The sequence below is a fragment of the Camelina sativa genome, chromosome 3 (genome assembly GCF_030686135.1).
Source record: "Camelina sativa cultivar CO46 ecotype springtype chromosome 3, ASM3068613v1".
NCBI lineage: Eukaryota > Viridiplantae > Streptophyta > Magnoliopsida > Brassicales > Brassicaceae > Camelina > Camelina sativa.
This window is the reverse complement of record NC_141882.1, coordinates 29,045,018-29,071,255: the sequence shown is the minus strand read 5'-3', so window position 1 is coordinate 29,071,255 and position 26,238 is coordinate 29,045,018. Positions and strand designations below refer to the sequence as shown.

The window sequence follows — 26,238 nt, the reverse complement described above, 5'->3', positions numbered from 1 at the left end:
TTTGGGTGTCTAATTCTTTTTATTAAAAATGAGTTGGGATGAGAAAATATTTGAAACTTGAGAATAAAACAGACTGAATATGAGACTTTTTACAATGAAGAGTAGCCCGATTCTCGTTTGCTATATATACAATTTATTGAACAACAAGTGGGGAAAGAGCAGAACCACAGACCATATACTTTTGTTCTCTTGTGCCGACTTGAGATCACAAGGTTCACGACTGGATCAGAACGTAAACCTGCCGAGGATAAGCGAACAACACATGAGATAAGATTTAAAAACAAACAAAACTCAAAAAAAGAAAACAAAAGCAGAACCACTTAGCTGAAGTTATAAGAACAGTTTGGCGGAGGTTTATGTTCTATACAACACAACACAACACAAGGCAACACAACACAACGCAACAAAACACAACACAACACAACACACCACAACAAGAAGAAAGACATCAAATCCAAGGAGCAAGTTGCAGAACACCACATATGAAAAACCCAAGGAGCAAGTTGAGAAGTCACCAACAGGACAAAACACAAACTGCATAGATGAAGAAAATGACACAAAGCTCTAAGACACTGTGACACTCCGTAAGGTATATAATTATACAAATTGCCGATTATCTGTAGTGGAGCAGAATCCACAAAGAAACTTCAACTATATAAGCTTTGATTCACAGTTTGGCGGAGGAAGAAGCGGAACCAATTTCCCTTGGTTAACAAGCTCCTTTAGCTACACCAATGCAATTATAAATATACTAATCACCTCACAAGAACACATTGTCTCTTATAACATATAATAAACTCAATGATTCAACCCCTGTTCTAGTTCTACACAAGAGATATATACAACCTCAAAAATTCGTACAAGGCTTCTAATACCAAAAGAAATCTCATTTCACAGGAAACAAATCTGATCTTAGAACAACATGGTGATGACATATGTGGAGACTAGCAAAAAATCATCAAGTGAGGTCTCAGTGAGATCAAGTAAGACTGTCTCTCAACAGACTCAACCCAAGATTATGCACCTAGACACCTAGGCTTATACAGTATCATCGAACATCAAAGTTAAAAATCACAGGATCATAGAATCTATTGATCTCGTTATGCCTAGATTCAGAATCTCTCTATTGAGAGTGATTTTAGCGAAACAGTAACATACAGATACAAGGAAACCTAACCTGAGATGAGAGTAATCCAGAAGAGGAGAGCTCATCGCGAACGAGATCACCAGTGGCAATATGAGGAACGCCGAGGAGAGAAGAGAGACGAGAGGCATATGTTCCTTTACCAAGACAGGGACATCCAAGAAACACCCAGTGGAAATTTCTGCCTTTGTAGAATCCATACGCGATGATAAAATCAGAATCTGAGAATAAAGGAATTAATTTTTGTGAGAGTAAAAGATAAGAGACTCACCAAAAAAAAATCGATTGGGTTGTTCTACTCGATTCTGAAAAATCATTCATGCTTTTCTGGTTTCGTTTGTGTCGAAAGAGATAGAGAGAAGCAAATGAAGAGAAGAGGAAAAAAAAAAAAAAAAAAAAAAAAAAAACCAGACATAAGTTGATTGGTTAGGTGTCTCCCAGTATCTAAACTGATCTGGGCAGAGACCGGGTCTCTGATTAATTACGATTAAAACTTTTTTTTATTTTTTTTTAAATTTTATTGTTAAAAAATTAAAAGACGTCCCATCGGTATAACCGATTGGAGTGTTCTAAGGAGTCAGTATAGAGTTGAGTCAGTTAAAGAGAACTCACGGGTAGAGAAGTGCAAAGGGAGGGTCTGACTCTCGTAGAACCAGCACTAGCCTTAGCCTTGGGCATTTGGGTATCAGGTTCGGGTTCGGGTAAAATCTGATTAGGTTCGGGTTATCGGGTATATGAGTCTAGGATCCAATAAGGTAAACCTAAAAAATCGGTTCCGGTTCGGGTCGGGTCTTGTCGGGTTCGGGTTCGGGTCGGGTCTTGTCGGGTTCGGGTTCGGGTCGGTTCGGATAAGAATTCTAATATCCGGTAAAAAACCAAAAATTTCGGTTCCATATCGGATCGGGTTATTGCTACCCGAATACACTAATTTTCTACTCGAATACACTAATTTTATACCTGAACCAAAAAAAATTGCCCTTATACCCGAGACTACTTAATGTCTTAAGTCTAAACCAATAGCCTAGTACAAACAGTGAAGCACCTATTTCTGCAAATTTGACACAATACACAACAGATAATATCATAATTGAATCCATCCATGAAATCTAACATTCCAAGTCATACAAATGAGAGAAACAGTACTAGATAGTAGAAAGTAGAAACTAAAGAAGAGTTCAAGTTCTTGCCAAAACAACAAATCCAAGTCTAATGACTCATGAGTCATGACATTAAAACAAATAAGTAGTAGGAAACTGGAAAATAAAACACAATGATGGCTTGGTTTTGCTCTCCTTCTGGACCTAATACAATAAAAAACACAGAAGTACAGAACAATATCAATCCATTGGTAAACTATACATTAAACGGTAAGAGACTAAGAGAACAATTCTATGAGATATACCTCAATAGCTCACGCCCTCAATCAGTCACTACTGATATTTCAGTCTTTGATCTTAAACCTTGAAATCAGGTTCAAACTCTGTAGAAAATCGAAGACATAATGTTAGAAATAAAGCAAACATTATTAAGAGATTAAAACTGAACTAAAAGAAAGAAAGTACCTCTCATAAGATCATCTTGCAACTCAATTTCAGAAAGAAGTTGTTGAATGGTTGAGACTCCTTTGTCATTGATATGAATCTCACATTTCAGCCATTGTTCAGTACACATCAACACTTCTATCATATAATGTGTCAAACAACTTCTGCTTGGATCCAAAACTCTACCACTTGTACTAAAAGCAAATTCTGATGTTACTGAAAACACTTGCATTGCAAGTATATCCTTAGCTATCAATGATAGAACTGGATACTTCCCACTGTTAACCCTCCACCATAATAACAAATCATATTCTGAACCTTTTAGAATATTTGAAGTCTCCACATCCTCTTTCAAATACATATCCAACTCATTAGAAGAAGTATGAATCCCCGTTTCTTTCACCATATCATCAAAGATCTCAGCCATATCCTCATATCCAACAGGAGCTTGTCTTTCATTCATATCACTATCAAACTGATCTTGAGCCGCAGACCATGACTGAGATTGAGAAGATGACCCATCACTACTTTTGTTCAACAAGCTGGCTCTGGTATACTCATCATACAAATCTTTCAAGATATTCTTCATTGAATCAGACAGATGTGTAGACTCCACACTGCTTTTACCATAAAGCCTATCAAAACATAGCTCAATAAACTTCATTTTCTTCCTTGGGTCAAACACACTTGCTACCATCACAAGTCTGTTCATCTCAACCTTATCACCAAATGGATTCCAATACTTCTCCAACTTTGTTAACATGGCTGTTACTTTCTTATGCATGTCATCATCATCTCCTGTTGTGCCTAAAATGGTAATGTTTCTCATAACAGATATTATCTCATTGTAGAGTTTATGAGCAGCAACAGTCGTAGAAGCTGAAAGAACCAATGTAGACTTATAAAAGATGCCAAGAATTTGAGCAAACCTCTCAACTGAATCCAAATCCGACTTCAATGTTGGCCCAACTCTTTTATGTCCATCAACTTTCTCCTGAAAGTGGTCATTGTATGGTTTATCTTCAGCCTCCATCCTCTCAAATGCAACTTTGAATTTTAAAGCTTGTTCTATCATGAGATAGGTAGAATTCCATCTGGTCTTCACATCTAAAGGTAGGCTTCCTCTTCTAAGTTTCCCTGACTCCACACGAAAATCAAAGGCCTTGAGTCTATTTGATGAAGATCTCGCATAGTGTATTCCATTGCGAATAGCCTCCACGCTGCTATTAATCTCATGCAATCCTTCCTTTACAACCAGATTCAGTATGTGAGCAGCACATCTCAAATGCAAATATTCACCTTTCAGAATCAATGCATCACTTCCATACTTATCCATCATTGCTGTCTTGAACTTAGTCATAGCTGAAGAGTTAGCTGTAGCGTTATCAACAGTGATGCAAAATATTCTTTGAATGCCCCACTCTTCCAAACATTCTATAAGACAGTTACTAATTGTTCCACCTTTATGATCAGAAACATTCTTAAATCCTATGATCATCTTCCTTAATCTCCACATATCATCAACAAAATGAGCTGTTATTACCATATAACTAGCTCCAATAGTGGGAGCAATCCATATATCCGTAGTCAAAGACAGTCTCTGTTTGTTGTGCTCAATAATCTTTTTCATCAGAGCCTTCTTCTTCACATAAATCTCGACAATATCTCTTGTAGCCGTTCTCCTAGAATGTGGTTTATACAGCTGAACTTTAGAACAAAAATGCCTCCAAGCTAAGGACTCAACGAAAGCTAGTGGTAACTCAGCTAGAATCAACATTTCATTAGTAGCTTCTCTAAACAATGCCTCACTGACCTTACTCACTCTAATATTACCACCAACACCAGCAAAAGTTATAACAGACTGAACATTATCTTTGTTAGCACTTAGCCATACCTTATATGCCTTGCATATTTTTTCAACATGTTTCCTCAGAGTAGAGGTTCCAGACTTGGTTGCACAACCCAACTCTCTTCCACAATAATTGCAACTACACTTGTTTTTCTTGTTTTCAACTCTAGTGAAATGTTGCCAAACATATGACCTTTCCTTATTTCTTGCCTTAACTCCTTCAGATTCTTTTCCTTTTTTCTTACCCGTCTTACCAGATATAGGTGTCTCAGCCTCATCATTGTATGTCCCCTCTAATTCATCATCGTCAGTTTCACTTTCAACCTCCATCGGATCATTGTCTCTCCTTGTTGGATTACCACAAGACGCCATCTACATTAAACATTCAAAAGCAACCCTTTGTTAGAACTTAGAACTCAAAAGACAGAAATTCATAATCTAGATTCTAGAAAACACATCACAAAATCATCTTTATAATGAAATCATCCTTACGAGTTAATATCTAGACAAATTTCAGTTTAGAAAAAAAACTCATAATATATAAAACTAGCAAACACTATACAAGAATCAATTAACAAATCACAACAATACCTTGGCAATTTCATAACTAAGACAATGGGCTCTACACTAGACAATTTCGATTTCAAAAAATTGTTCTTTCTTCTACATTAGCACTGCTATTTCTCATTTATCAACTATTTGAAAAAATGGGTAAGAACTAAGAAGCCAAAATTTCAAACACCAAATGACCAAAATTGACGATTATGAAACGAACCCAGTAATAAACACATCCAAATAGATTGAACTGGATCAAAATCATCAAATTTTAAAAGGAGATGAGATCGATTCAATATATTGAAACCCTAATCTGACTAATCCTAAAACAAAATGCCCCAAGATAATCAAAACCCAAGACCCAGAACCTAAAGCTCGATTTTCAGACAAGCAAAATTAGCAAATATACTAATACACAACTATAATCTCGAACTATCGAAGTACAAACTACAAAGTAAAGTAGTAAACCTTACCTCTTATTGGATTCTCGACAACGCAGAAGGTGGAGAAGAAGCAGAAGGAACACAGATCTTATTTATAGTTTCCAGCTTTGTGTTTTCGATTTTATCTGGTTTCATATAAAAGGTTGGAAAAAATTGAAAGAGGGAGTCGAGTATCGAGGAAGAAGATGAAAGGACGATGCAATTGAATGAAGTGAACCCTAAAATTTTTCCCTCTTAATTAAAAGTTTCGGGTTTTCGGTTTATCTGTTCGGGTTTTCGGTTTATCTGTTCGGGTATCGGGTAAAACCCGAAACCGAACCGATACCCGCGGATTTTTTGGGTCGGTTCCGGTTCGGGTTATCGGATCCGGATTTTTTGCCCAGGGCTAACCAGCACAAAGTTGTATATTCTTTGGTCCTTCTGAGATCTTAAACATCCACTAAACACAACACATAACAACATACAATTGGTAATCACTTAAGTGTATTTGGTTTGCCGTTTGACTCCTTACTTGAAAAAATGAGTATATGTAGATTCATTTGTGGTAAACAGATACGAAAGAGAGAGTCTAACAGATTATGAAATTAGTTCTTTCAAAAAAAAAAAAGTTAAAACAATCAACTGTAAAAAGAGGGATCAAATCGTTGACATAGTAAGAAAATCCAGAGGAATCTATTTCAAAATCAGTAAAATCTTAACAATAACACAATAAAATAATTTGTTGGAATATATCGTTTTAAAAAAAAGAAGAGGAAACTATAAAAAGAAAAAAATATATACATGGAAAATTCAAGAAAAGAGGGAAAAACTCAAGAAAAATGGAAACGAAAGAAAAAGGAAATCGCAAGAAAACTTATCAATTTTTTTTTTTTTTTGGTTTCAACTCAGAAATCTATAAATAAAGCTCTTGCCAGTTGAAAACTCGAAATCATAATAACAAAGAGAACCAAAATAACCTAAAGAGAGACACAAAAATTTTATAAGCAAACCAACTTGTTGTTCTGATAATGGCAATTGTTTCGGAAACTCGTTGTCCCAAAAGCATCGATGGGATTAGCATTAACCCTGAACCTACTAAAGGAACGACCTTCGATAGGTTGCTATATGAGATCGATTCTTTCGAAAAGAATCTCAAAGCCACCTTCGATAGCTTTGTCTGTGAGATCGAATCTGTGGAAAAGAAGGTCAAAGCCTCTTCAAAGCTTCCCCAGCCATTTAGTACTGAGAAAACAACAACCTTGCGGACGGGAAGGAGAGGCAGAGGATTTGAAGATGTAGAGGACGAAGAAGATCGTACTCATATTTGTACCTATGAGCTATACTTGAGTGATGATGAGATTGACCGTGAACTTGATCAGTATATGATGAATAAGATGGGTCTGGCTGAGAGTGCTCTATACGAGATGATCAACAACGATTAAACCGAAGTTAATGAAGATATTATGAATGAAGTATCAGTTTTTGAAACGGAGTTAGTGAATGAGATTGAGACTTCTCCCTCTGCAATAGAGATCTTGAACGAGAATGATTGAGACTTCTCCCTCTGCAATGATTGAAGTTCTCTGACTAGTGTAGAATGATTGATACAATGAGGTTTTCTGTGTTTGTTTATATCTAATTTCTGTACTTGGTAGGATCTTTATTCCTTTAAACTAATATGAAATTTTGTAAGTGTTTTTGATTGGAAAACCATTCAAGTGTGAGTGGTATAATAATTTTTACGTGTTTCGTTTCAGTGTAGCCGTTTAGCTGTGTAGGTAAACTATATGTCAGCTGAATTTTGTTCTGGAAGGTCGTATAGTTGTGTGTGCTTTTACTATATATGGTGTTCACACACTATTGATTGAGTAATGTCTTCTCTGACTTGTTTAGAATGATTGATACAATTGAGTTTTTTTTTCCGTGTTGTTTGTTTACATCTGATTCTTAGAGAAGCTTAGGTCTGCTAGATCTATCAGGTTTATGTGATGCGCAACAATAATACTTTATGAATTAATTAGATGGATTTAAAGTGCATTGTTCTCAGTTCTCACTGTGGATTCCTTATTGCTAAGTTACTTCTTCACTCTTCAGTGATGAAGTGGTTTACAATATTTTGATGTCTTAATCCTAGGTAAGCTTAATTAAGTATATGTTAATTCAACACCGATTTTTTTTTTTTTTTGGTTGTCATAATATTTCCCGCTTGAAGAAGATAACAAAGAGATGAAGGCTGAGACATGGCTTACTTAATGAAGCGTCATGTTGCTTAACAAAGAGGCGTCTGCCACTCTTCCTCGACAATTTCACCCTGCAATTTAGTACAGCTTCTTGAAATGTATACAGCGATTAGTGTTTATACAGACTTAATAAGAAGATACGCCTAGTCAATGTGAATGGAGATCAAAATCAAGCCAACCTTCTTGTCTATGGTGCCTAGGATTACAAAACAAGCCTTAAGGTGAGGTTGATACGAGTGCCCTCTGCCTTTGCACGCTTTGGCACCTTTGAGTGTGTATCTCCTCATCACTAGCAACGATCCATGCTTTAATGTCAAACTTTGTTGAGTCTCTCTGCTGTTTCTCTGTAGGGTCACACCAAACAAACAAATGTTTGTTCCTGGTTTTGCAGGAAAACACTCTGTTGATGTCCTGAGTCCTGACTCAAAGGTCCAAAGGAGGTCGAAAATCTTATATTACTTGATTTTACAACCTGAACTTAGGTGTTTCCCATTGTTTTCAATGGTGATTATTTTGTTTTTATGTTGGTTCAAATGTTTTTTTTTTTAAAATTTCTAAAAGAATATTTTTAAAGTGCAATTGATGTAATTTCTTTAACATTATAAAAATAGAAAACTAACAGAAACATTTTAGGAAAGATACGATAAATTGGACAAGATAATCATCGTCATCGATTACAAATTCACGGCCGGTTAGTCTTTCTAATTGAAGATTCCGGGGAAGAAGACCACTGTAGAAGAGTAAGTTGGAGACAGAGGCTACCGGTTGAGCCGTCACCGCAGCCACTAGTTTCACCGATGAATCAAGTAATGGGACAGTCACCTAATTAAACAAGACAAGAAATTAAAAGCCATCATAAACAAGGTTGATCAAATTCTTATATATATAACATCGACTTGCTATTGTTCTGTTTTCACGGTGTATTATTATTACACAAACTGTTTTTGTAAAAGTAATGAAGGCAAAAAAAGAGAGAAAAATGTACCATGAACGAGGAACGATTGATTAAAACTTTCTCTTGTTTCTTGAAGTTGAGAAGAAGAAGCTAGCTAGGTTTATGACTCTCTCTATCGCATCCAAAATCAAACCTTCTGTTGACGATACTTGGAGACCAAAAAAAGGCATTTATTGATACTTGGAGAACAAAATCACATTTATGGAATAAATTGCTCCCCAAGTATTCACTTTTTACATTTTCAGTCTTGAAATTTGAGAATCAAAAACCACAATTTCCTAAATAGAATTATTATTCCAAACGAATAAAAAAAAAAACAAATCGTTTCCGGTTTTAATCTTTCGCAAAAGGGCCAAACACAAAGAGGCTTAATAAAACTTAAAGGCCCATGGGCCAAAACCAATCCAGTAACACAAAATTCACAACCCTAATATATAAAAAGAAGAAACCCTAGCTTTATATAAAGTTTTGTTTGACCTAGCGTCGTCACTTCCTTCTCTGAAGCCGGAACCCTCAAGGTTTTTTTTGATTCATCTGGAAACTCGCATTTAGCTCCAATGGTAGATTGATCTACGATCCTCTCTCTATCTCTATTTCATATCTTTGTTGCTTCCTTGATCTCTTCATTTCACTGATGCGATGTTGTTTTTGTTTTTGAGATTCTCAGGGAAAGGGAACGGGAAGTTTCGGAAAGAGAAGGAATAAGAGTCATACACTCTGTGTAAGATGTGGCCGTCGTAGTTTCCACATCCAGAAGAGTCGTTGCTCTGCTTGTGCTTACCCCGCCGCTCGCAAGAGGACCTGTACGTTTCTCTTCTCTTCTCTCTCTCTCTCTCTCTCGCTATCATTTGCTTTGTATTGAGATATGGATCTAATCAGAATTAGGGTTTAGTCATTAGGTTTTTGTTATGGATTGAAATCATTCTACTGAATTTGTAGTAGTTTCCTTTGGAATTGTGATTTGTTGAGTATGATTGAAAACACTATGAATCACTTTGTGTTTGGACACATCTTGTGAAGCTTCTCAATTATATTTAGGTTTTGTAATGTGCCATTTTTGTGGGATAGTACTGATTGATGTGTTTGTGTGTTATGTTGTTAGACAACTGGAGTGTGAAGGCAATCCGTAGAAAGACTACTGGAACTGGAAGGATGAGGTATCTTCGCAATGTTCCTCGCAGGTTCAAGACCGGTTTCAGAGAAGGTACTCATCCTTTTTTTTTTTATATATATATTCGACTGTTTCTTTTTAATTCACACTTAAGAAGCTGGTCTTTACTACTATCTTGAATTTGTTGTGCATTTTTGTCTTGGATTAGGTACCGAAGCCAAGCCAAGAGTCAAGGCAGCAGCAGCTTAAACTGGTTTTTGAGCATCAAGTGGAGAGTTTGTTTGTTGTTAAACTTAGATTTTGGCTTGCTCTGAGTTTGTTTATTCGAAAGATTATTATTATTATTATTATCAAGTACCTGATCATGACTATCTTTTTGTGTGCTCTTTGCTTTTTTTATCAAGTTTTGGACTTGGATGAGATTTCGATTTGCAAGTCTTTTAATTCTGTTGTTATTGTAGTTCATGTTTTCACTAATCGTTATGGTTCTTCACCAATTGTGTCCATCTGGCCAACGTAATTTGCTTGTAAAAAACTGACCAAGATTTAGGTGTTTACTCATGTCCCATAAATTATATTTTGAGTAATTTCTTTTCTTTTTTTATGTATTGAAAAATAATTGCAGAGTTCCTCTGTTTGAGAAAGTCATATGGCGCTTCTTTCAGTTCCGTATTCTTAGGCTCGCTCACATTCATAATTAATCAGAGTTACTTGCAATATCTGTCTAGTTAGGTTGTTTGTAAAATGTATAATCCGACACTAGAACTCACAGCTGAAAATTATCATTAAAATATCTCGAGGTTGCATGCAAAATCTAGAATTTTTTTAGAGTAGCATACTCCATCATCTTCTCTGTCTTGTAGGCACCAGCGACTCATCTCTGTCACCCAGAGCTATTTGCGGTCGATCTACTCTTACTCAGTAGCACAAGGAGTCAAGAGAAAAGACCTTCACGTCTTCATTTTTGTTTTTGTTTTGTTTTCTTATAAATAAATTACTATTTATTATTTTGGTTTTGTTTTGTTTTCCATATTTCACCTATTTTGTCTTGAAAACAAAAATATTTTGTTGGATGAAAGAATTTGATTTGTTCTTTATTTTTCATCCGTAAAATAAAGAACAAATATTGTAGATGGGTCATGATAATTGCTTCTATCGACTATTGTTGCATTCAAGATTAGTCGTCCGTACCCTACCAAGTTAAATTGTAAAATCACTAACAAATTAACATAAACAAATTTGGGAGTATCTGCGTTCATATCTTTGGTTAATAAATGGGGTATGTGCGGTCATATCTTTGGTTAATAAAATAGAAGGAGAATGACAATTAGATAGAACAGTTGGTGATTAAGGGAGAGATAAGGTAGGTATGTGCGCGTTCATATCTTTCTTTGGCGCTTTCATCCCTTTTACCTTTATAGAAAAAGAAAAGACAGAAATTGTCAAAAAAAAAAAAAGACAGACAATGTGAACATACTTGTGTAGTCGTGTTTTCTTTTTTTCTCTGAATAATGTGTAGTCGTGTTTACAATAGTATAAAATTACCATATACTTACATTTACATAAGACAACCACAAATATTTTAGTTATAAGAATAACCATCTAAATTATGTTCAAAATTAGGTTCCGAATTTGAGTCTGCATGACAACAATTTTCCTCTACGCTAGAAAATTTGAACATGTCGTATTAAAATTAGAATGGGATTATTTTTTGTTCCATCAGATTGATTCACATTTGAAACTAGTTGAACTTGTGAGTTTTTAGCTGGTTAATTGATTTAGTCAGTAAAAAAAAAATCATATCTTTTAATTTAATTACTGTTTGGATAATCCATAAACTATATATTATGAACAGTTTTAAGAAACATTTTTCTATTAGGAGTTTTGATTATATAGTAATTTAACATTTATTTGATTTTTATGAAAATGAATAAAACAAAAGTAAAAGAAAAAAGAATTTGCTATTTAGTTGTTTATTTTAAATTAAATAATGGTTGGTAACTTAAGGAAACAGAGTGACAAAGAGAATTAGACACACTGGAAGAAGAAGAATCTCACTAGTCACTACCACTGGTGGAACCTACTACATGTCTCTTTCTTCTTCGTCTTCTTCCTCGTCCTTTCTCACTTCCCCCATGTGAAAAAAAAAAAAAGAAAAAACCCTGAAACCAAAATCATTTAATGTCATCATCTCAGTCGAACAACAACAGCACTATCTCTTCCGTCTAATTCCCACCGGAGCCCGTGTTTCCTTTCACCAATCCAAACACAACAACAACTCCGTCTCAGCCCTCCATCACCGGACCTTCTTAGCCTCCTCCGTTAGTGAAAGGGTCTATTCTAATCATTGGAGCTACGCTTGTTCTAATCATTGGTGTCTCATTTTTTGTCATTAGAAGGAAACAAATGGATGTAGTACCTATTCTAATCACTATTCTAATCACTCTAATCACTGGAGCCACGCTTTTTATAATCGTACTTTGTATCGTATGTTGCTGTAAAAGAAAGAAGAGGAAGATGAGAAGAGATGCTGAAGCTGCCATGAGAAGAGATGCTGAAGCTGCCATTAATGGAGGAGACTCACTAGATCCCACAGGTATCTTTTTTTAACTTTAGGGTTTCTTTAATTCTCATTAAAAAAAAACAATCTTTTAAATTTTAAAAACTTAATATTCAATTCCTCTGTTTCTTATTCAGTTAATAATCTTCAGCAAAGGAGTAGTTCATCAGTGATCGGACACAACTTGTTTACGTATGAAGATTTGTCTAGAGCAACTAGTGATTTCTCCGACAGTAACCTTATTGGACAAGGTGGGTTTGGTTATGTTCACAGAGGAGTTCTTGTTGATGGAACTGAGGTTGCTATTAAGCAGCTTAAAGTTGGGAGTGGACAAGGCGAACGCGAGTTTCAAGCCGAGATACAGACTATTAGTAGAGTTCATCACAGGCATCTTGTTTCTCTTCTTGGTTATTGTATAACTGGTTCTCTAAGACTGCTTGCTTATGAGTTTGTGCCTAACAAGACTCTCGAGTTTCATTTGCACGGTGACCTCTTTGACTTTGGCTCATGGTTATGATGATATATATGGTTTGTGTGGCTTATGTTTTGATGTTTGTAGAGAAAGGGAGACCTGTACTGGAGTGGACAAAGAGGATGAAGATTGCTTTGGGTGCAGCTAAAGGATTGTCATACTTACATGAAGATTGTAAGTAATATTCACATTTGTTTCTGATGTTTTTCTTTTGGGTCCTTTGGTGTCAATTTGACAAAGAGATTCGTTTCGTATCAGGTAAACCTAAAACAATACACCGGGATGTGAAGGCTGCAAATATTCTAATTGACCATAGCTACGAGGCAATGGTACTCTCTATAAAAACTTTTAACGATTATACATTAATTTCTTCAAGATTTCTACTAATAATGTTGAACTTGATGCTTCATCAGTTAGCAGATTTTGGACTCGCCAGGACTTCTTTAGACACTGAAACTCATGTTACCACTCGGATTATGGGAACATTCGGGTATGAAACGCTCTTTTCTCTACGTTATCATCAAATTATAAACAAATTATAACGCTATCTTGACCTTTTTTTTTCCTATGGTTTTATTGTGTGATGCAGTTACTTGGCTCCTGAATATGCTTCTTCAGGAAAACTCACTGACAAATCAGATGTTTTCTCGTTTGGAGTGGTGCTTCTCGAACTGATAACCGGGCGCCGACCTATTCATAATTCGCAGCCTTTTGCAGATGGTGAAAGCATTGTTGATTGGGTTAGTACTTTTATTAGCATCAAACCCTCAACTTTTTTAATAATCTTCTAAGTTTAACCTCCATGCTATAGGCAAAACCTTTGATGATACAAGCTCTAAATGATGGTAGCTTTGACGGTCTTGTTGACCCGAGATTAGAGCATGACTTTGATATCAGCGAAATGAAGAGAATGGTTGCTTGCGCTGCTGCTTGTGTCCGTCATTCAGCAAAACGCCGCCCAAAAATGAGCCAGGTACTATTTCAAACTGAAAACTTTTTGGCAACATTTTTCACCTCAAACTAGGATAAAAATAAACAGAAACATGTGGTTATTGCTCTTTGGACACTTGCAGATAGTTCGAGCATTTGAAGGAAATACACCTGTAGATGGACTAACCGAAGGATCTGCTCCAGGACACAGCACTATTTACAGCTTAGATGAGAGCTTAGATTACAGCTCAACACAATACAAAGAACACTTGGAGATATTCAAGAAAATGGTATATGAAAGCCAGACGTTTGGTAGTAGCACTTAAAAAATATTTGAAAAAGTAAACATAATTAGTAGACCCATTAGACCGTTACATAATTAGACCCATTTGAAGATTTCTTTAGTGTCTATAAACCTATAAACTAGTAATTAGTAATTAGTATTGATTAGAGGTTTCGTGTTTTAGGTTTGTGAATCGCAAATTTAGTAATCAGTATAAAGCAACGATTGGAGCAGATTTTTTAACTAAAGAGGTTCAAATTGATGACAGAATCTTCACTTTACAGGTGCAATCTATGTGTTTGTGTCTCTTTATTGTTTGCTTGAATGATACAAACATTTTATATGATTCTCGGAATATTGTGATTGGATCTTTCAGGTTCCTAACTTTTTGAGTCTATCTATAATTCAGTCAAAGTTAAAATCTTGCTTTGTGAATTGTGCATACTAGGTTATGTGTGTTATTTATTATGAACAAGATACTCTCTTTTGAATCTCTTAAATACATTCATTATACAGATTTGGGATACTGCTGGGTAAGAAAGATTCCAGAGTTTGGAGTCGCTTTTTATAGAGGAGCGGATTGTTGTGAACTAAAACGATATCGTTTTAGTCAATTTCATTGTCGCGTAGACGCCACGAGTTGTCTGATTCAGTATTGTTAAACTCCAACCTAACACCGTTCGGACATATGTTGAAATTGATAACATTTTATATAATTTAGGTAGCAAATTTATACTTTAACACGATTAACGTTGCTATTTACAGAGTATTGAAGTGTAGGTATAAAAAAAGCGTTGGACAAATAGTTGAAATTGATTTAAATCGTTTTAACTATATTTTACAACAAATATGTCATAATAAGCTGTCAAAAAAGAAAGTTAGGATTTTGCACCATCCCTCCTTCATTCCGAGCTTCAAGCCTTGATTTGGCCATGGACTTGATTCTTGCTCGGGGAACTGTCTGCCAGAGATGGATCGCGCAGAGTTAATTGTGATGGTGCAAAATTATGATGAGTGACCAACTTTCTCCAATCTATTATAAGACTCCAGCTTGTTCAGATCTTTGTACCCATCATTCTCCCTGACCAGGATCCCGTGTGAGTCAAAATTGAGTGTGGACTGCTTTGTCCGTTCTTTGCATACTATATATTCAGAAATTCTTTTTGTAAACTTTTTTCCACCAGTTTGGAGTTTGGACAACCAATTTTGGTATTCATTTTTAGTTTAATGTTTGGTTGACAAAAAAAAAAAAAAATAGAAAATTAGATCATTATATTATTAAGTTAAAAAGTTAAATTTAATGTAGAAAAACACTCTTAAATCATAATGGCATAAACCATGTCTCGATTTTCTAAAACTAACATAATATTACATATAAGAAAAGTAAAGAATAACCATAAAAAAATATTGGCAAATTTTCCTCTGCATTGGAAAAATCGAAGCTTATTTTTGGATTGTATTAAATAAATATATACCAAGCTGAAATTTAAAATTTATTTAGTTAATAGAAAATAAATTAAACCCTCATATCTACTAATTTGATGTTTAACACCATATTCCAAATAATCCAAAATTAAGATAATATATATTATGCAGAGTTTTAATTATATTGTATTTTTTATATAACAAAATAAAAAAATCTACCGTAAAAAATTAACATTTCAATAGATTTCTTTTGTGTCAAATTTAAAATTTATTTTTGATTTTAGTGATAGTTCTGAAAATGAAAAACAAAAGATGTAAGAAAGAGTTGTTTTTTATTTTAATGGTTTGGTAAAGTTAAGAAACAGAGTGACAGAGAGAATTAAACACTGCAAGAAGAAGAAGAAGAAGTGGGAACCTACCACATGTCCCTTTCTTCCTTCTTCTTCTTCCTCCATGTGAAAAAAAAACCCTGAAACCAAAACCATAATCATCATCTTCTTCTTCTTCCTATCTAATAATGTCATCGTCTCCGTCAAACAACACTATCCCTTCCGTCCAATTCCCACCGGACCCAGTGTTTCCTTCCACCAATCCAAACACAACAACCACAACTCCGTCTCAGCCATCCATCATCGGACCTTTTTCGCCGCCTCCTTTAACGATTGAGTCATCAGACGATGGAAGATTGGGGAAAACAGCATTAGCTATACTAATCACTGGAGCAGTTTTTGGAGCTACGCTTGTTCTAATCGGAGTTTGTATCTTCGTTTGTTTCTATAAAATAAAGAAGAAGAAGAAGAAGATGAGAAGAGATGCTGAAGCTGCCATTAATGGAGGAGACTCACTAGATCCCAAAGGTATCTTTTTTAACTTTAGGGTTTCTTTAATTCTCTTAAAAATCCAATCTTTTTATATTAAATATTCGATTCCTCTGTTTCTTATTCAGGTAGTAATCTTCAACAATGGAACCAACAAAGTAGTTCATCAGAGGTTGGACAGAACTTGTTTACATATGAAGATTTGTCTAAAGCAACTAGTGATTTCTCCGACAGTAACCTTATTGGACAAGGTGGGTTTGGTTATGTTCATAGAGGAGTTCTTGCTGATGGAACTGAGGTTGCTATTAAGCAGCTTAAAGCTGGGAGTGGACAAGGCGAACGCGAGTTTCAAGCTGAGATACAGACTATTAGCAGAGTTAATCACAGGCATCTTGTTTCTCTTCTTGGTTATTGTATTACTGGTTCTCGAAGATTGCTTGTTTATGAGTTTGTGCCTAACAAGACTCTCGAGTTTCATTTGCACGGTGATGAGCTCTTTAACTTGGTTTAATGGTTATGATTGTATGGTTTGTGTGGGTTTTGTTTTAAAACAATGGTGATGTTTGTAGAGAAAGGGAGACCTGTAATGGAGTGGACAAAGAGGATGAAGATTGCTTTGGGTGCAGCTAAAGGATTGTCGTACTTACATGAAGACTGTAAGTAATGTTCGAACTTGTTTCTGAAGTGTTTTTATTTATCTTTTGGTGTCAAATAGATTCGTTTTGTATCAGGTAAACCTAAAACAATACACCGGGATGTGAAGGCTGCAAATATTTTAATTGACCATAGCTATGAGGCAAAGGTACTTTTAAGAACTTGTAAAGATTATACATTTCTTCAAGAGAACTAGTAATAATGTTGAACTTGATTCTTCATCAGTTAGCAGATTTTGGACTCGCCAGGTCTTCTTTAGACACTGATACTCATGTTTCCACTCGGATTATGGGTACATTCGGGTATGAAACGCTCTTTTCTCTACGCAATCATCTTATTATAAATAACTTATAACGGTCTCTTGAACTTCTTCATTTCTTATGGTTTTACTGTGTGATGCAGTTACTTGGCTCCTGAATATGCTTCTTCAGGGAAACTCACTGATAAATCAGATGTTTTCTCGTTTGGAGTGGTGCTTCTCGAATTGATAACCGGGCGTCGACCTGTTGATAACTCGCAGCCTTTTGCAGATGATGATAGCATTGTTGATTGGGTTGGTAATCTTGTTTTACCTTTACTAGGACCATACCTCAAATTTTTAATTAGCTTCTAAATTTAACGTCCATGTTATAGGCAAAACCTTTGATGATACAAGCTCTAAATGGTGGTAGCTTTGACGGTCTTGTTGACCCGAGATTAGAGCATGAGTTTGATATCAGCGAAATGACGAGAATGGTTGCTTGCGCTGCTGCTAGTGTCCGTCATTCAGCAAAACGCCGCCCAAAAATGAGCCAGGTACTATATATCAAACTGAAAAACTAGTTAAAAAACTTGTGGTGATTGCTCCTTTGGACACACTTGCAGATAGTTCGAGCATTTGAAGGAAACATATCTTTAGATGACCTAACGGAAGGATCTGCTCCAGGACACAGCACTATTTACAGCTTAGATGGGAGCTCGGATTACAGCTCAACACAATACAAAGAAGACTTGAAGAAATTCAAGAAAATGGCATATGAAAGCCAGACGTTTGGTAGTAGCGAATGCAGCGGTTTGACTAGCGACAACGGTCAGAACCCGTCAGGGTCCTCTAGCATCACCGAAGGCAACCGTACAACGCAAGAGATCGAACCAGAGAAGAAAACGAACGATACTATATAACTTAAAAAACAGAGGATTCTTCTTTTGGTATTAGACAATTTTAGACTAGCCAAATAGTAAAGGTCCCAATAGTTAAGTGAGCATTCTGCGGGTAGGTTTATTTTACTTTATTTAGGTGTAAAGTGTAAACACATTTATTATTCATAAACACGCGCTTTCACTTTTAATTCATGTGTGTGGCTCTAATCAAAACTGCCTGTTTTTTTGCACGTGAATATTTATTTTTTGGAGATTTTTTGTTAAGTATATGGTGTGAAGATATTATTTATGATTCTTTATTATTTTTGGCCTTGATATTAATTTGAGTACTCTATGACACCAATTTTTTTTAAAAAGCATGGTTTTTTTTTTTTTTGGGTTATCTATAGCAATTTGAAGAAAAGAACACACTAACGACTTTGTTAATTTGTAAATGAAATCCCATCAATATATATATTTATATTTAAAAACATGGTGTGTAAAGGAACATTATTACTACATTAGTCAAATGGTACTTAAAGAATATGTGAAAAAGTAAACATAATTAGACCCATTAGACCATTTCAAGATTTGTTTAGTGTAAAACCTAATTACTTTTTATTTTTATTTTTGTTATAGAATAAGATTAGTGAAGATGACTAAATAAAGGAAGGGTAGTGTAGGAAACAAAAAGATTTAAAATAGTGTACCTTGCTGTTATTTAGCGAATATTATTTATTAACCATTTTTTTTTAATTTTCTTCTGCAATTTCGCTTTCTCTCAACCTGAAACACAAAAACAGAGAGACAGTTTCTTCGGTGATAAGGAAAATAAAAATCCCTAAAAGTTTCAATCAATGTCTTCTCGCCGTAGAGTTCTTCTTAAGGTTATCATTCTTGGTGATAGCGGGTAAACATTTTCTCATCTCTTGGATTTCTTTTTCATAGATTTGACATTATTTTATTTGTTCATTGGTTGAGATTTTGATCCCTTTGTTCTGTTTTCGTGGACAGAGTTGGGAAGACTTCGTTGATGAATCAGTATGTTTTCTGAAATCTAGATCTATATGTCTGTCTCTTTTACTTATAATGTCTTGATAAAATAATCTTTTTTTTTATAAAAAAATATTGATTTGGTTTTGTGTTTAGGTTTGTGAATCGCAAATTTAGTAATCAGTACAAAGCAACGATTGGAGCAGATTTTTTGACTAAAGAGGTTCAGATTGATGACAGAATCTTCACTTTACAGGTACAATCTGTGTTCTTATGTCTCTTTATTGTTTGTTTGAATGATTCAAACATTTCTTTATGATTCTTGGAATATTCTGATTGGATCTTTTTTAGTTTCCTAACTTTTTGGGTTTCTAAAGCAGGCAAAAGTTAAAATCTTGCTTTGTGGGTGTTTTCTTAGGAGAATGATACAAATATTTCTGTTTAAAAATGTTTTGATGTATACAGATTTGGGATACTGCTGGGCAAGAAAGATTCCAAAGTTTGGGAGTTGCGTTTTACAGAGGAGCGGATTGTTGTGTTCTTGTGTATGATGTCAATGTTATGAAGTCTTTTGATAATCTTAATAACTGGAGGGAAGAGTTCTTGATTCAGGTATAATAAACCTTCTTCTAACCATGTTCATTGATATAGAAGTTGGGAGTATCTAAGATGTTTCATCCTCTTCATTGTTTCATTGTATAGGCTAGTCCTTCAGATCCTGAAAACTTCCCCTTTGTCGTGTTGGGGAACAAGACTGATGTTGACGGTGGCAAGAGCCGAGTGGTGAGTGAGACGTTATCTTGTTCATCCACATTTCATGAAATACTCTTGAGTATCTATAGAGTTTGGTTATGCTGAAGTTATCCCATATTGTCAGGTTTCTGAGAAGAAGGCAAAGGCATGGTGTGCGTCTAAAGGAAACATTCCTTACTTTGAGACTTCTGCCAAAGAAGGGTTCAACGTGGATGCGGCTTTCGAATGCATAACCAAAAATGCTTTCAAGAATGAACCTGAAGAAGAACCGTAAGAACACACACTAACTTCTTTCTGCCAAATTTGCATCACTTCTTCATTCGTTAAAGTCTTATCTTGTAACTTTCTTTTCTGATGTCTCGTCAGGTACCTTCCTGACACCATTGATGTTGCTGGAGGTCAGCAACAAAGATCAACAGGGTGTGAATGCTAAAATCCAGCATAAGTTTGTTGCAGAGGATACCTACATTTCGTTTTTCTTTGGCACATTTGATTTTGTACCATACAATATAACTTCTGGAAATGTAATTTCAATATTCATTGAGTTACACACTGTAACGAACTGGGTTCCACACGATATCAAAATCAAAATCATGTAATGTGTTACAAAAATTATCATCTATAATCTTTCTGTCTCTTATGTCTGTATTTCCTCAAACTTGACTACAATTCATCTTTAGCAGCAGACCCATCCTTTGGTTTCAACTCTTCATTGATAAAAACAGCCATGTCCTTGGCGCTCAATTTCGTTGATAGCTTTAACTGCAGATCAAAACGGGTAAGTTACACTTTGTAGAGAGCTTATAACTGAGCATAAACAAAAGTAATGAAGTCGAACAGTGATTGAGAGAAAGTGAGCTTTTTCAAAATGGTTCTTACTGGTTTCTCCTTTTCACCAGATTTGTATAGCAAGATCATCGGATATTCATCATCGACCTGTCATCAACAATCAATAAGATTAGCTCGGGCTTGCCAGTTTTGTTGCAGGGAAAGATTTTGATTCACCTGTAGTTTAGTATGCTCATTTGCAGATGCATCAATTCTTGCAAATACAAGATTCTCAAAGCCTTTAAAATGCTTAGCCAATTTCTCGACTTGTTTGCTTAGTGCCTCACACTTCACACACCACGGTGTATGTACCTGTTTTCGGTTTTCCCCACAAGATCCATGTTCTTAATGTTGATGTCAATGTATAAAGTGTTTGGTTTAGTAGAGAGGCTAATCAGGATTACTAACCTCAAGAAGAACATTCTCGTGGCTGTTCAACACCAACTCATCAAAAGTCTTTCCTACCACAGTCACTACACTTGCATCTTCCTGCAGATTTTACCAGGTTATTTAATCTTTAGCTTGTATATGTTCCAAGTCTCTTCAAACTCAATAATATAACCCAAAAAGAACATGAAAAGTCACACTCACATTATCTGGAACTGGCTCTGACCTATAGTAACGTGAAACAGCTCCATGACCAAGTCCTGAACAAAACTCCTAAATTGCAGACCGAGAAGAGGATCACATGAATCAGTTACCACAGTATATAAATATTTGAAAGGAACAAGTCGAAAAGGCGAAACGAATTCGTACTTCTATATTGTTTGGTGTTGGATCTGATTCAAGCAAATACTTGGAGTTCAGGTTGTTATCAAAAGCAGCAACCTGTCGAAGAAAACAATAGATTAATCACATCTGTTTGTAGCTTTATTATCAGTAGATCACAAAGTGTCAATCACGCAGACTGAAACAAGTATCTGAAACTTACAACAGTTTTATTTGCATCTTCTATTCCGAATAAGGTCAAGAATGGCATTGCAAGGTTCTCATTTGTTATATCGACATATATAAACATCAGCTGCAAGAATAAGAATAAGCAGTTAAAGATAAGATTCTAAAGACTAAATCTGTCTGGTCTTTCAAAATTCAGTATCAGAGAATTACCTTCGATTTAAATTTTCTTGCAATATCTTCAAGAGGCTGAGCAAGTTTCTGAAAATCATCAGCCTTGGAGAAGAGCATAACCTAACAAAAGACGCAAAAAAAGCAGAATTATTAAAACATAACCAAAAGCAAACAACGGTACAACTAAAACTGGTAGCAGATACAAAATGAAATCACAAAAGCTTCTAACCTGAAGCTTAACAGGACTAGAGTAAACCCAAACAGTATTGGTATCAGTCAATTTTGTAATCAAAGGAAACTTGTTGCTGCCTAGAAACTCCAATATCTTCTCCATCTTGTAAGATCCATCTGCATTGCAGACTCGTGTTACCGCTTCTCAAGATATATATAGGAAGAAAAAAGATATGATAATAACAAGAGAGGTCTTCCAAATCAGCAGCAAGCTTACCATATACAGTATACTTTTCAGCCTCAGTTTTAACCAGACCAATGAAGCCATTTTTGGTTTTAAGGTCAGGAAAGAGAAGTCTCGCAGCATCGCTATTGCTTGTTTCTACAAACTGGATTTCGTCGTCTGATTTTGCAGCTTTAACGAATTCGTTATGTTCAGAACCCTACGCAAACGAACAACACAGATATCAACACTTACATTCCAAAACAAGTCTACACAATTTCAAATGTACAGTTTCAGTATCCAAATACCTCAAGCTTCTCAAACAGACCAAGTACAAAAGTATGATACTTTTTCAGAAAGCTCTGAGCTTCATCAACTGTATTAACCGTAATGATTGGTGCACCAGTCTTCTTTTGCACCCAGATGACTATATCCTCTCTGAAACATATCTCATAAACCTCAAAATCAGAACTTTCTCATCCAAACCTCAGACATTGAAATTGACAACAAAGAAGTCAAAATTGGGGATAACTTACGCAGAAGATCCACCATTGTAAGTATGAGAAGAGCCATTAACGAAGAGAAGAAGCGTAGGGAAGCCCCTAATCTCAAACTCAGACGCGATCTTGGAATACCTATCGCCATCGATCTTAGCCATCAAAATCGAACTACCAATCTCTTTCAAAGCCGTCGCAGCCTCGGCGAATCTCGGCATAAGCTCCGCGCTTCTCGCACACCAAGGCGCGTAACCTAGAACCATCACGAACTCGTTCCCATCGATCACTCGTTTGGCGTTGTCACCATTGAGTTCGAGTACGATTCTCTGAGCTTTGCTCACTGTTTTGGCTTCAGATTGTTGCTCAGGTCTATGGTCTTCTTGTAATTGCTCGTCTACTGCTAGAAGCTGCTCAAGATCGTCGTCGGATCCGGATCCGGATCCGGGTTCTTTCGCTTCGACATTGGAGTCCGGTGATGAATACGCGACGATGATTACGAAACTGAGGAGTAAGAGGAGGATGAAGGTAAAGGTGGAGACTTTTGAAGTGGGTTTTGAAATTAACGACATTGCGATTTTGGGTTTTTCTTTTTCTTCGTCGGAATTTGAAGAGGGTTTGATCGGAGAAGAGAAGAGATCGTCGTCAAATGAAAAAAAAAAAAAGAAGCTTTAAAATCTCACCAGGTTTAACGGCGGGAGCCGGGAAGACTCCACATGTGTTGTTAGTCAAAAATAAAGAAAATAAAATATTTTGTAAAATTTTTTACAAAGAAATTGATAAAAGAAGATAGTGAAATTTTTTTACTAAGAATAATATATAAAACATTTCAGACTTTAGTTATGGAAAGTTTGAAATAATAATAAATAATTAAAATATAAGAATTTTATTTTATTTTAGTAAAAAACATTTTAATCTATTCAAAAAGTTGTGGCAATACATTATGAGTAGATAATGACACACGCGGTACGGACAAATATTTACGTAAATTTGGATTTGTTTGTTACAAAATAATAATAAATATTTTATTTATCATATATATTTTATAAAATTATATATTTAATTTAGTTGTATTATATTCCGATTTTGACCCATAATCGGTACTAATATTTTGGTTTGAATGCAATATCAAATTCATTAATTATAAATTCAGTAAAATCTATTAAAAAAAAAACAACCCAACAAAACGTGAATTGACTTTTGATTTGGTATTACAAATTGATGAATGAAGATTAAAACATACTTTTAGAGGTAGTGATTTTGTTTCCTTTTTCCTAAGAGCATCTCCAAGAGATACTCTATCTCTTCAAATTTGAAGTTTTATGTCCTCTATGAGATACTTCAATACTTCATAATTTGGAGTTTCATCTTTTTTTTTTTTGCTTTTCAATCCCTAGATTTATGTATCTTATAAATTATGTAGCTCGTTTATCCCTTCGCAATACATTGATTGATCATATATGGGAACATTACGGAAAGAATTTAGTTGAATAGTTTATAATTTGTGGCTTAATGTAATTTTAAATAAAAATGTAATGTTTTATAAATTAATATTGTGTGTAATATTTTAATGTATGTTTTAGAGTTATTTATAAAAGTTTTATGATTTTAAAGTAATTATGAATAATATAAGGACTATAGTGCAAAATACTTATTTTAAAAACTTCATATATGAAGTATACTTTTGGAGAAAAAAAAGTCTCATACTTCATTTTTGAAGTTTGCATACTTCATTTTTGAAGTTTCTCTTGGAGATGCCCTAAAAGCTATATAAAAATGTAGGGTTAAATTTTTAACAACATTGGTTAAATAAGTATATAGAGATGGTAGTGTATTGTACTAAACTAAAAATTACTGTCTTTATAAACCAAACTATAAAATCACTTCAATTTTTTTTTGTTTTGACCGCTATAAAATAACTTCAATTTAGAGATCTATTTTTGCCCCTAAAACTTAAGCATGGTAATTACATTTTTTTCCTAATTCAATAATCTAACAAGTCATAAGAAAATCAAACACATCATTTGCATTAATTTTTTTTTTTAGAATTTTAAGATGAAGAAACAACTTTCTTAATGGGTTAGATGACAGATTTTGTGGAACCCAAATGCCACATCGACAATTTCTCCGAATTTTGTGGAAGCGTTAGCTAATCACAGATTTTCACATGTTATCTGTTTAACTAATTTAAGTATGCACCTCTTCATCGTTATCCATTTAAATGGTCTAAGACAAAAATACTTGGATACACGTAAGAGAGAGGCACATATATTTTTACTCAAATGTCATTACACCTTTTTTATTATACTATTTTCCTTACTGTCCATTTCCTTTTTAAAATCTTGCAATTATCAAATTTTGGCTTTAATCAGTTCCGTCATCTTAGAAATTATCAACTTTTTTTGACTAAATTTAAAGAACAGTTGTTGCTCGCTCGTTCGTGCATTTCTTTTTTGGATAGTTATACTAATATTTATCGTTCTTGAAAGAACTTCGAATCCAAAAAAAGAGAGAAAGAACTTTGATTCCAAGAACCCGTGAGGAAGTAATTGACATCTAAACCGAGTGAAGAGAAGACGACAAAGAAAAAGGTTAGGCACATTTTCCCACACAATTTTTCTAAAAGAGGAGACATTATTTATCTTCGTATGGGTTTTCTTGATTAGATTAGATCTTGAAGGAATCTTTTCCCATTTTGTGTCTATAAAGATCCAGAGCTTTCCCTTGTCTTCTTGTCTCACAAGAGAATCTGAAAAACGTTTTGAGTTATTGAGAGAGAGAGAGAGATAGAGATTGAGAAGATGTTGGAAGGCAAAGCAATGGTGGAAGATTCAGATATGCCAGTGAAGATGCAGATGCAAGCTATGGCTTTTGCGTCTCAAGCTCTTGATCTTTATGATGTCTTTGACTGTAAAGCCATTGCTGGTCACATCAAGAAGGTTGGTATACGTATACCATTTTTCTTTAACTCCAATTCTAAGTCATAACTCATAATCATATTGGTTAATTTTTGTTTGTTGTGTGATGATGAATTCAGGAGTTTGATGAGATATATGGGAGTGGATGGCAGTGTGTGGTGGGATCAAATTTTGGGTGTTTCTTCACACATTCTCAAGGGACTTTTATCTATTTTCAATTGGAGAAACTTAAGTTCCTCATCTTTAAAGGCGCTTCTACTCCTTAATTACACAACCCTAATATTCATGGGGATGTTTATTTTTTTCCTCCTTTTGTTTCTATGAAAATCAAATTTGTAAGCTCCTAGCTTTGTTTGAATTCTAAGTCTGTAGAAATTGATTCAATGATGTGAGATCTTTTATTTGTTACATGTGTTTGCTTTTGTGATCAATAAAAGTGTAATGCACAAGATTTTTTCTATATATTCTATTTTTGGAATGCAACAAAGTAAAAAAGAACAAAATAATCCACCCTCAATAGAGAAGTTAATACACTAATCCATCATTAGCATAATTTGATTTTTTTTTTTTTTAAAAATTCCTTTGATAGAAATTCAGAGAAGGGTCAAATTTGAGGAAAATACTTAGACATAATCCCTAATTTTAGTAGAGAAACAGAGTTCTTTAAGAAAAAAATACAACAAGAAATAAAGAACAATGACTACAGATAAGG

General features: G+C 34.8%; 7 protein-coding genes and 1 long non-coding RNA gene across 15 annotated transcripts; 6 read left to right on the top strand and 2 right to left on the bottom strand.

Annotated features, from left to right (window-relative positions):
- LOC147947828 (uncharacterized) lies at positions 1 to 1,604 on the bottom strand. 2 transcript variants are annotated; one of them, XR_015594578.1, is made up of 3 exons: positions 1,416 to 1,604; positions 1,178 to 1,329; positions 1 to 238 (listed from the first exon to the last, which is right to left on the bottom strand). It is a non-coding gene; the product is annotated as an uncharacterized LOC147947828 (long non-coding RNA). The 2 variants fall into 2 exon arrangements; XR_015594579.1 differs by having other exon boundaries at positions 1,178 to 1,325.
- Positions 1,605 to 6,539: 4,935 nt separating this feature from the next.
- LOC147947827 (mRNA export factor GLE1-like) lies at positions 6,540 to 6,953 on the top strand. Its single transcript, XM_087507467.1, has one exon. The coding sequence runs from the start codon at positions 6,540 to 6,542 to the stop codon at positions 6,951 to 6,953; it is 414 nt and encodes a 137-aa protein (XP_087363593.1).
- Positions 6,954 to 9,156: 2,203 nt separating this feature from the next.
- On the top strand, positions 9,157 to 10,239 carry LOC104778151 (large ribosomal subunit protein eL37x). The gene is made up of 4 exons (XM_010502526.3): positions 9,157 to 9,266; positions 9,374 to 9,509; positions 9,809 to 9,910; positions 10,026 to 10,239. The coding sequence occupies exons 1-4, from the start codon at positions 9,264 to 9,266 to the stop codon at positions 10,064 to 10,066; spliced, it is 282 nt and encodes a 93-aa protein (XP_010500828.1). The 5' UTR covers positions 9,157 to 9,263; the 3' UTR covers positions 10,067 to 10,239.
- A 1,582-nt stretch (positions 10,240 to 11,821) lies between these two features.
- LOC104778147 (proline-rich receptor-like protein kinase PERK15) lies at positions 11,822 to 14,824 on the top strand. Of its 4 annotated transcripts, XM_087507014.1 has the most exons (9): positions 11,822 to 12,413; positions 12,515 to 12,862; positions 12,937 to 13,023; positions 13,108 to 13,178; positions 13,263 to 13,339; positions 13,439 to 13,589; positions 13,661 to 13,822; positions 13,923 to 14,069; positions 14,579 to 14,824. In XM_087507014.1, exons 1-9 carry the CDS (start codon positions 12,224 to 12,226, stop codon positions 14,597 to 14,599), a joined length of 1,254 nt encoding a protein of 417 aa, XP_087363140.1. In that variant the 5' UTR covers positions 11,822 to 12,223; the 3' UTR covers positions 14,600 to 14,824. The 4 variants fall into 4 exon arrangements, 3 of the variants coding, with proteins under 3 accessions (XP_087363140.1, XP_087363138.1, XP_087363139.1); XM_087507012.1 differs by lacking the exon at positions 14,579 to 14,824 and having other exon boundaries at positions 13,923 to 14,497; XR_015594577.1 differs by lacking the exon at positions 14,579 to 14,824 and having other exon boundaries at positions 11,835 to 12,413; positions 13,439 to 13,569; positions 13,923 to 14,497.
- A 948-nt stretch (positions 14,825 to 15,772) lies between these two features.
- Positions 15,773 to 18,287, top strand: LOC147947826 (proline-rich receptor-like protein kinase PERK15). 3 transcript variants are annotated; one of them, XM_087507011.1, is made up of 8 exons: positions 15,773 to 16,344; positions 16,434 to 16,790; positions 16,875 to 16,961; positions 17,037 to 17,107; positions 17,185 to 17,261; positions 17,362 to 17,512; positions 17,593 to 17,754; positions 17,885 to 18,287. In XM_087507011.1, the coding sequence occupies exons 1-8, from the start codon at positions 16,005 to 16,007 to the stop codon at positions 17,906 to 17,908; spliced, it is 1,269 nt and encodes a 422-aa protein (XP_087363137.1). In that variant the 5' UTR covers positions 15,773 to 16,004; the 3' UTR covers positions 17,909 to 18,287. The 3 variants fall into 3 exon arrangements, with proteins under 3 accessions (XP_087363137.1, XP_010500824.1, XP_010500823.1); XM_010502522.3 differs by having other exon boundaries at positions 17,828 to 18,287; XM_010502521.3 differs by having other exon boundaries at positions 17,824 to 18,287.
- Positions 18,288 to 18,743: 456 nt separating this feature from the next.
- On the top strand, positions 18,744 to 20,436 carry LOC104778149 (ras-related protein RABG3d). Its single transcript, XM_010502523.3, has 7 exons — positions 18,744 to 18,988; positions 19,093 to 19,119; positions 19,228 to 19,327; positions 19,537 to 19,683; positions 19,774 to 19,854; positions 19,949 to 20,094; positions 20,191 to 20,436. Exons 1-7 carry the CDS (start codon positions 18,936 to 18,938, stop codon positions 20,255 to 20,257), a joined length of 621 nt encoding a protein of 206 aa, XP_010500825.1. The 5' UTR covers positions 18,744 to 18,935; the 3' UTR covers positions 20,258 to 20,436.
- On the bottom strand, positions 20,318 to 23,422 carry LOC104778150 (protein disulfide isomerase-like 1-5). The gene is made up of 12 exons (XM_010502525.2): positions 22,651 to 23,422; positions 22,423 to 22,552; positions 22,169 to 22,334; positions 21,950 to 22,068; positions 21,760 to 21,840; positions 21,584 to 21,673; positions 21,409 to 21,480; positions 21,244 to 21,312; positions 21,061 to 21,141; positions 20,830 to 20,964; positions 20,704 to 20,760; positions 20,318 to 20,586 (listed from the first exon to the last, which is right to left on the bottom strand). The coding sequence occupies exons 1-12, from the start codon at positions 23,178 to 23,180 to the stop codon at positions 20,488 to 20,490; spliced, it is 1,629 nt and encodes a 542-aa protein (XP_010500827.1). The 5' UTR covers positions 23,181 to 23,422; the 3' UTR covers positions 20,318 to 20,487.
- A 1,552-nt stretch (positions 23,423 to 24,974) lies between these two features.
- Positions 24,975 to 25,988, top strand: LOC109131287 (uncharacterized). 2 transcript variants are annotated; one of them, XM_019242024.2, is made up of 3 exons: positions 24,975 to 25,199; positions 25,318 to 25,547; positions 25,646 to 25,988. In XM_019242024.2, the coding sequence occupies exons 2-3, from the start codon at positions 25,410 to 25,412 to the stop codon at positions 25,790 to 25,792; spliced, it is 285 nt and encodes a 94-aa protein (XP_019097569.1). In that variant the 5' UTR covers positions 24,975 to 25,199; positions 25,318 to 25,409; the 3' UTR covers positions 25,793 to 25,988. The 2 variants fall into 2 exon arrangements, with proteins under 2 accessions (XP_019097569.1, XP_019097570.1); XM_019242025.2 differs by having other exon boundaries at positions 25,023 to 25,199; positions 25,275 to 25,547.
- The last annotated feature ends 250 nt before the right edge of the window (positions 25,989 to 26,238 follow it).

What these genes read in the sequence shown, in the direction of transcription:
- LOC147947827 (XM_087507467.1), top strand. Translation starts at nt 6,540, where the DNA reads ATGGCAATTGTTTCGGAAACTCGTTGTCCCAAAAGCATCGATGGGATT.
- LOC104778151 (XM_010502526.3), top strand. An exon ending in CGCCGCTCGCAAGAGGACCT is followed by an intron (nt 9,510 to 9,808) that starts GTACGTTTCTCT and finishes TTATGTTGTTAG; the next exon opens with ACAACTGGAGTGTGAAGGCA. An exon ending in CAAGACCGGTTTCAGAGAAG is followed by an intron (nt 9,911 to 10,025) that starts GTACTCATCCTT and finishes GTCTTGGATTAG; the next exon opens with GTACCGAAGCCAAGCCAAGA.
- LOC104778147 (XM_087507012.1), top strand. Translation starts at nt 12,224, where the DNA reads ATGGATGTAGTACCTATTCTAATCACTATTCTAATCACTCTAATCACT. An exon ending in ACCATAGCTACGAGGCAATG is followed by an intron (nt 13,179 to 13,262) that starts GTACTCTCTATA and finishes ATGCTTCATCAG; the next exon opens with TTAGCAGATTTTGGACTCGC. An exon ending in GCCGCCCAAAAATGAGCCAG is followed by an intron (nt 13,823 to 13,922) that starts GTACTATTTCAA and finishes GGACACTTGCAG; the next exon opens with ATAGTTCGAGCATTTGAAGG.
- LOC147947826 (XM_010502521.3), top strand. Translation starts at nt 16,005, where the DNA reads ATGTCATCGTCTCCGTCAAACAACACTATCCCTTCCGTCCAATTCCCA. An exon ending in GTCGTACTTACATGAAGACT is followed by an intron (nt 16,962 to 17,036) that starts GTAAGTAATGTT and finishes GTTTTGTATCAG; the next exon opens with GTAAACCTAAAACAATACAC. An exon ending in CGGATTATGGGTACATTCGG is followed by an intron (nt 17,262 to 17,361) that starts GTATGAAACGCT and finishes TGTGTGATGCAG; the next exon opens with TTACTTGGCTCCTGAATATG.
- LOC104778149 (XM_010502523.3), top strand. Translation starts at nt 18,936, where the DNA reads ATGTCTTCTCGCCGTAGAGTTCTTCTTAAGGTTATCATTCTTGGTGAT. An exon ending in ATCATTCTTGGTGATAGCGG is followed by an intron (nt 18,989 to 19,092) that starts GTAAACATTTTC and finishes TTTCGTGGACAG; the next exon opens with AGTTGGGAAGACTTCGTTGA. An exon ending in AATGAACCTGAAGAAGAACC is followed by an intron (nt 20,095 to 20,190) that starts GTAAGAACACAC and finishes ATGTCTCGTCAG; the next exon opens with GTACCTTCCTGACACCATTG.
- LOC104778150 (XM_010502525.2), bottom strand. Translation starts at nt 23,180, where the DNA reads ATGTCGTTAATTTCAAAACCCACTTCAAAAGTCTCCACCTTTACCTTC. An exon ending in GTCTGTTTGAGAAGCTTGAG is followed by an intron (nt 22,335 to 22,422) that starts GTATTTGGATAC and finishes TCGTTTGCGTAG; the next exon opens with GGTTCTGAACATAACGAATT. An exon ending in ACGAGAATGTTCTTCTTGAG is followed by an intron (nt 20,965 to 21,060) that starts GTTAGTAATCCT and finishes AACCGAAAACAG; the next exon opens with GTACATACACCGTGGTGTGT.
- LOC109131287 (XM_019242024.2), top strand. Translation starts at nt 25,410, where the DNA reads ATGTTGGAAGGCAAAGCAATGGTGGAAGATTCAGATATGCCAGTGAAG. An exon ending in TTGCTGGTCACATCAAGAAG is followed by an intron (nt 25,548 to 25,645) that starts GTTGGTATACGT and finishes TGATGAATTCAG; the next exon opens with GAGTTTGATGAGATATATGG.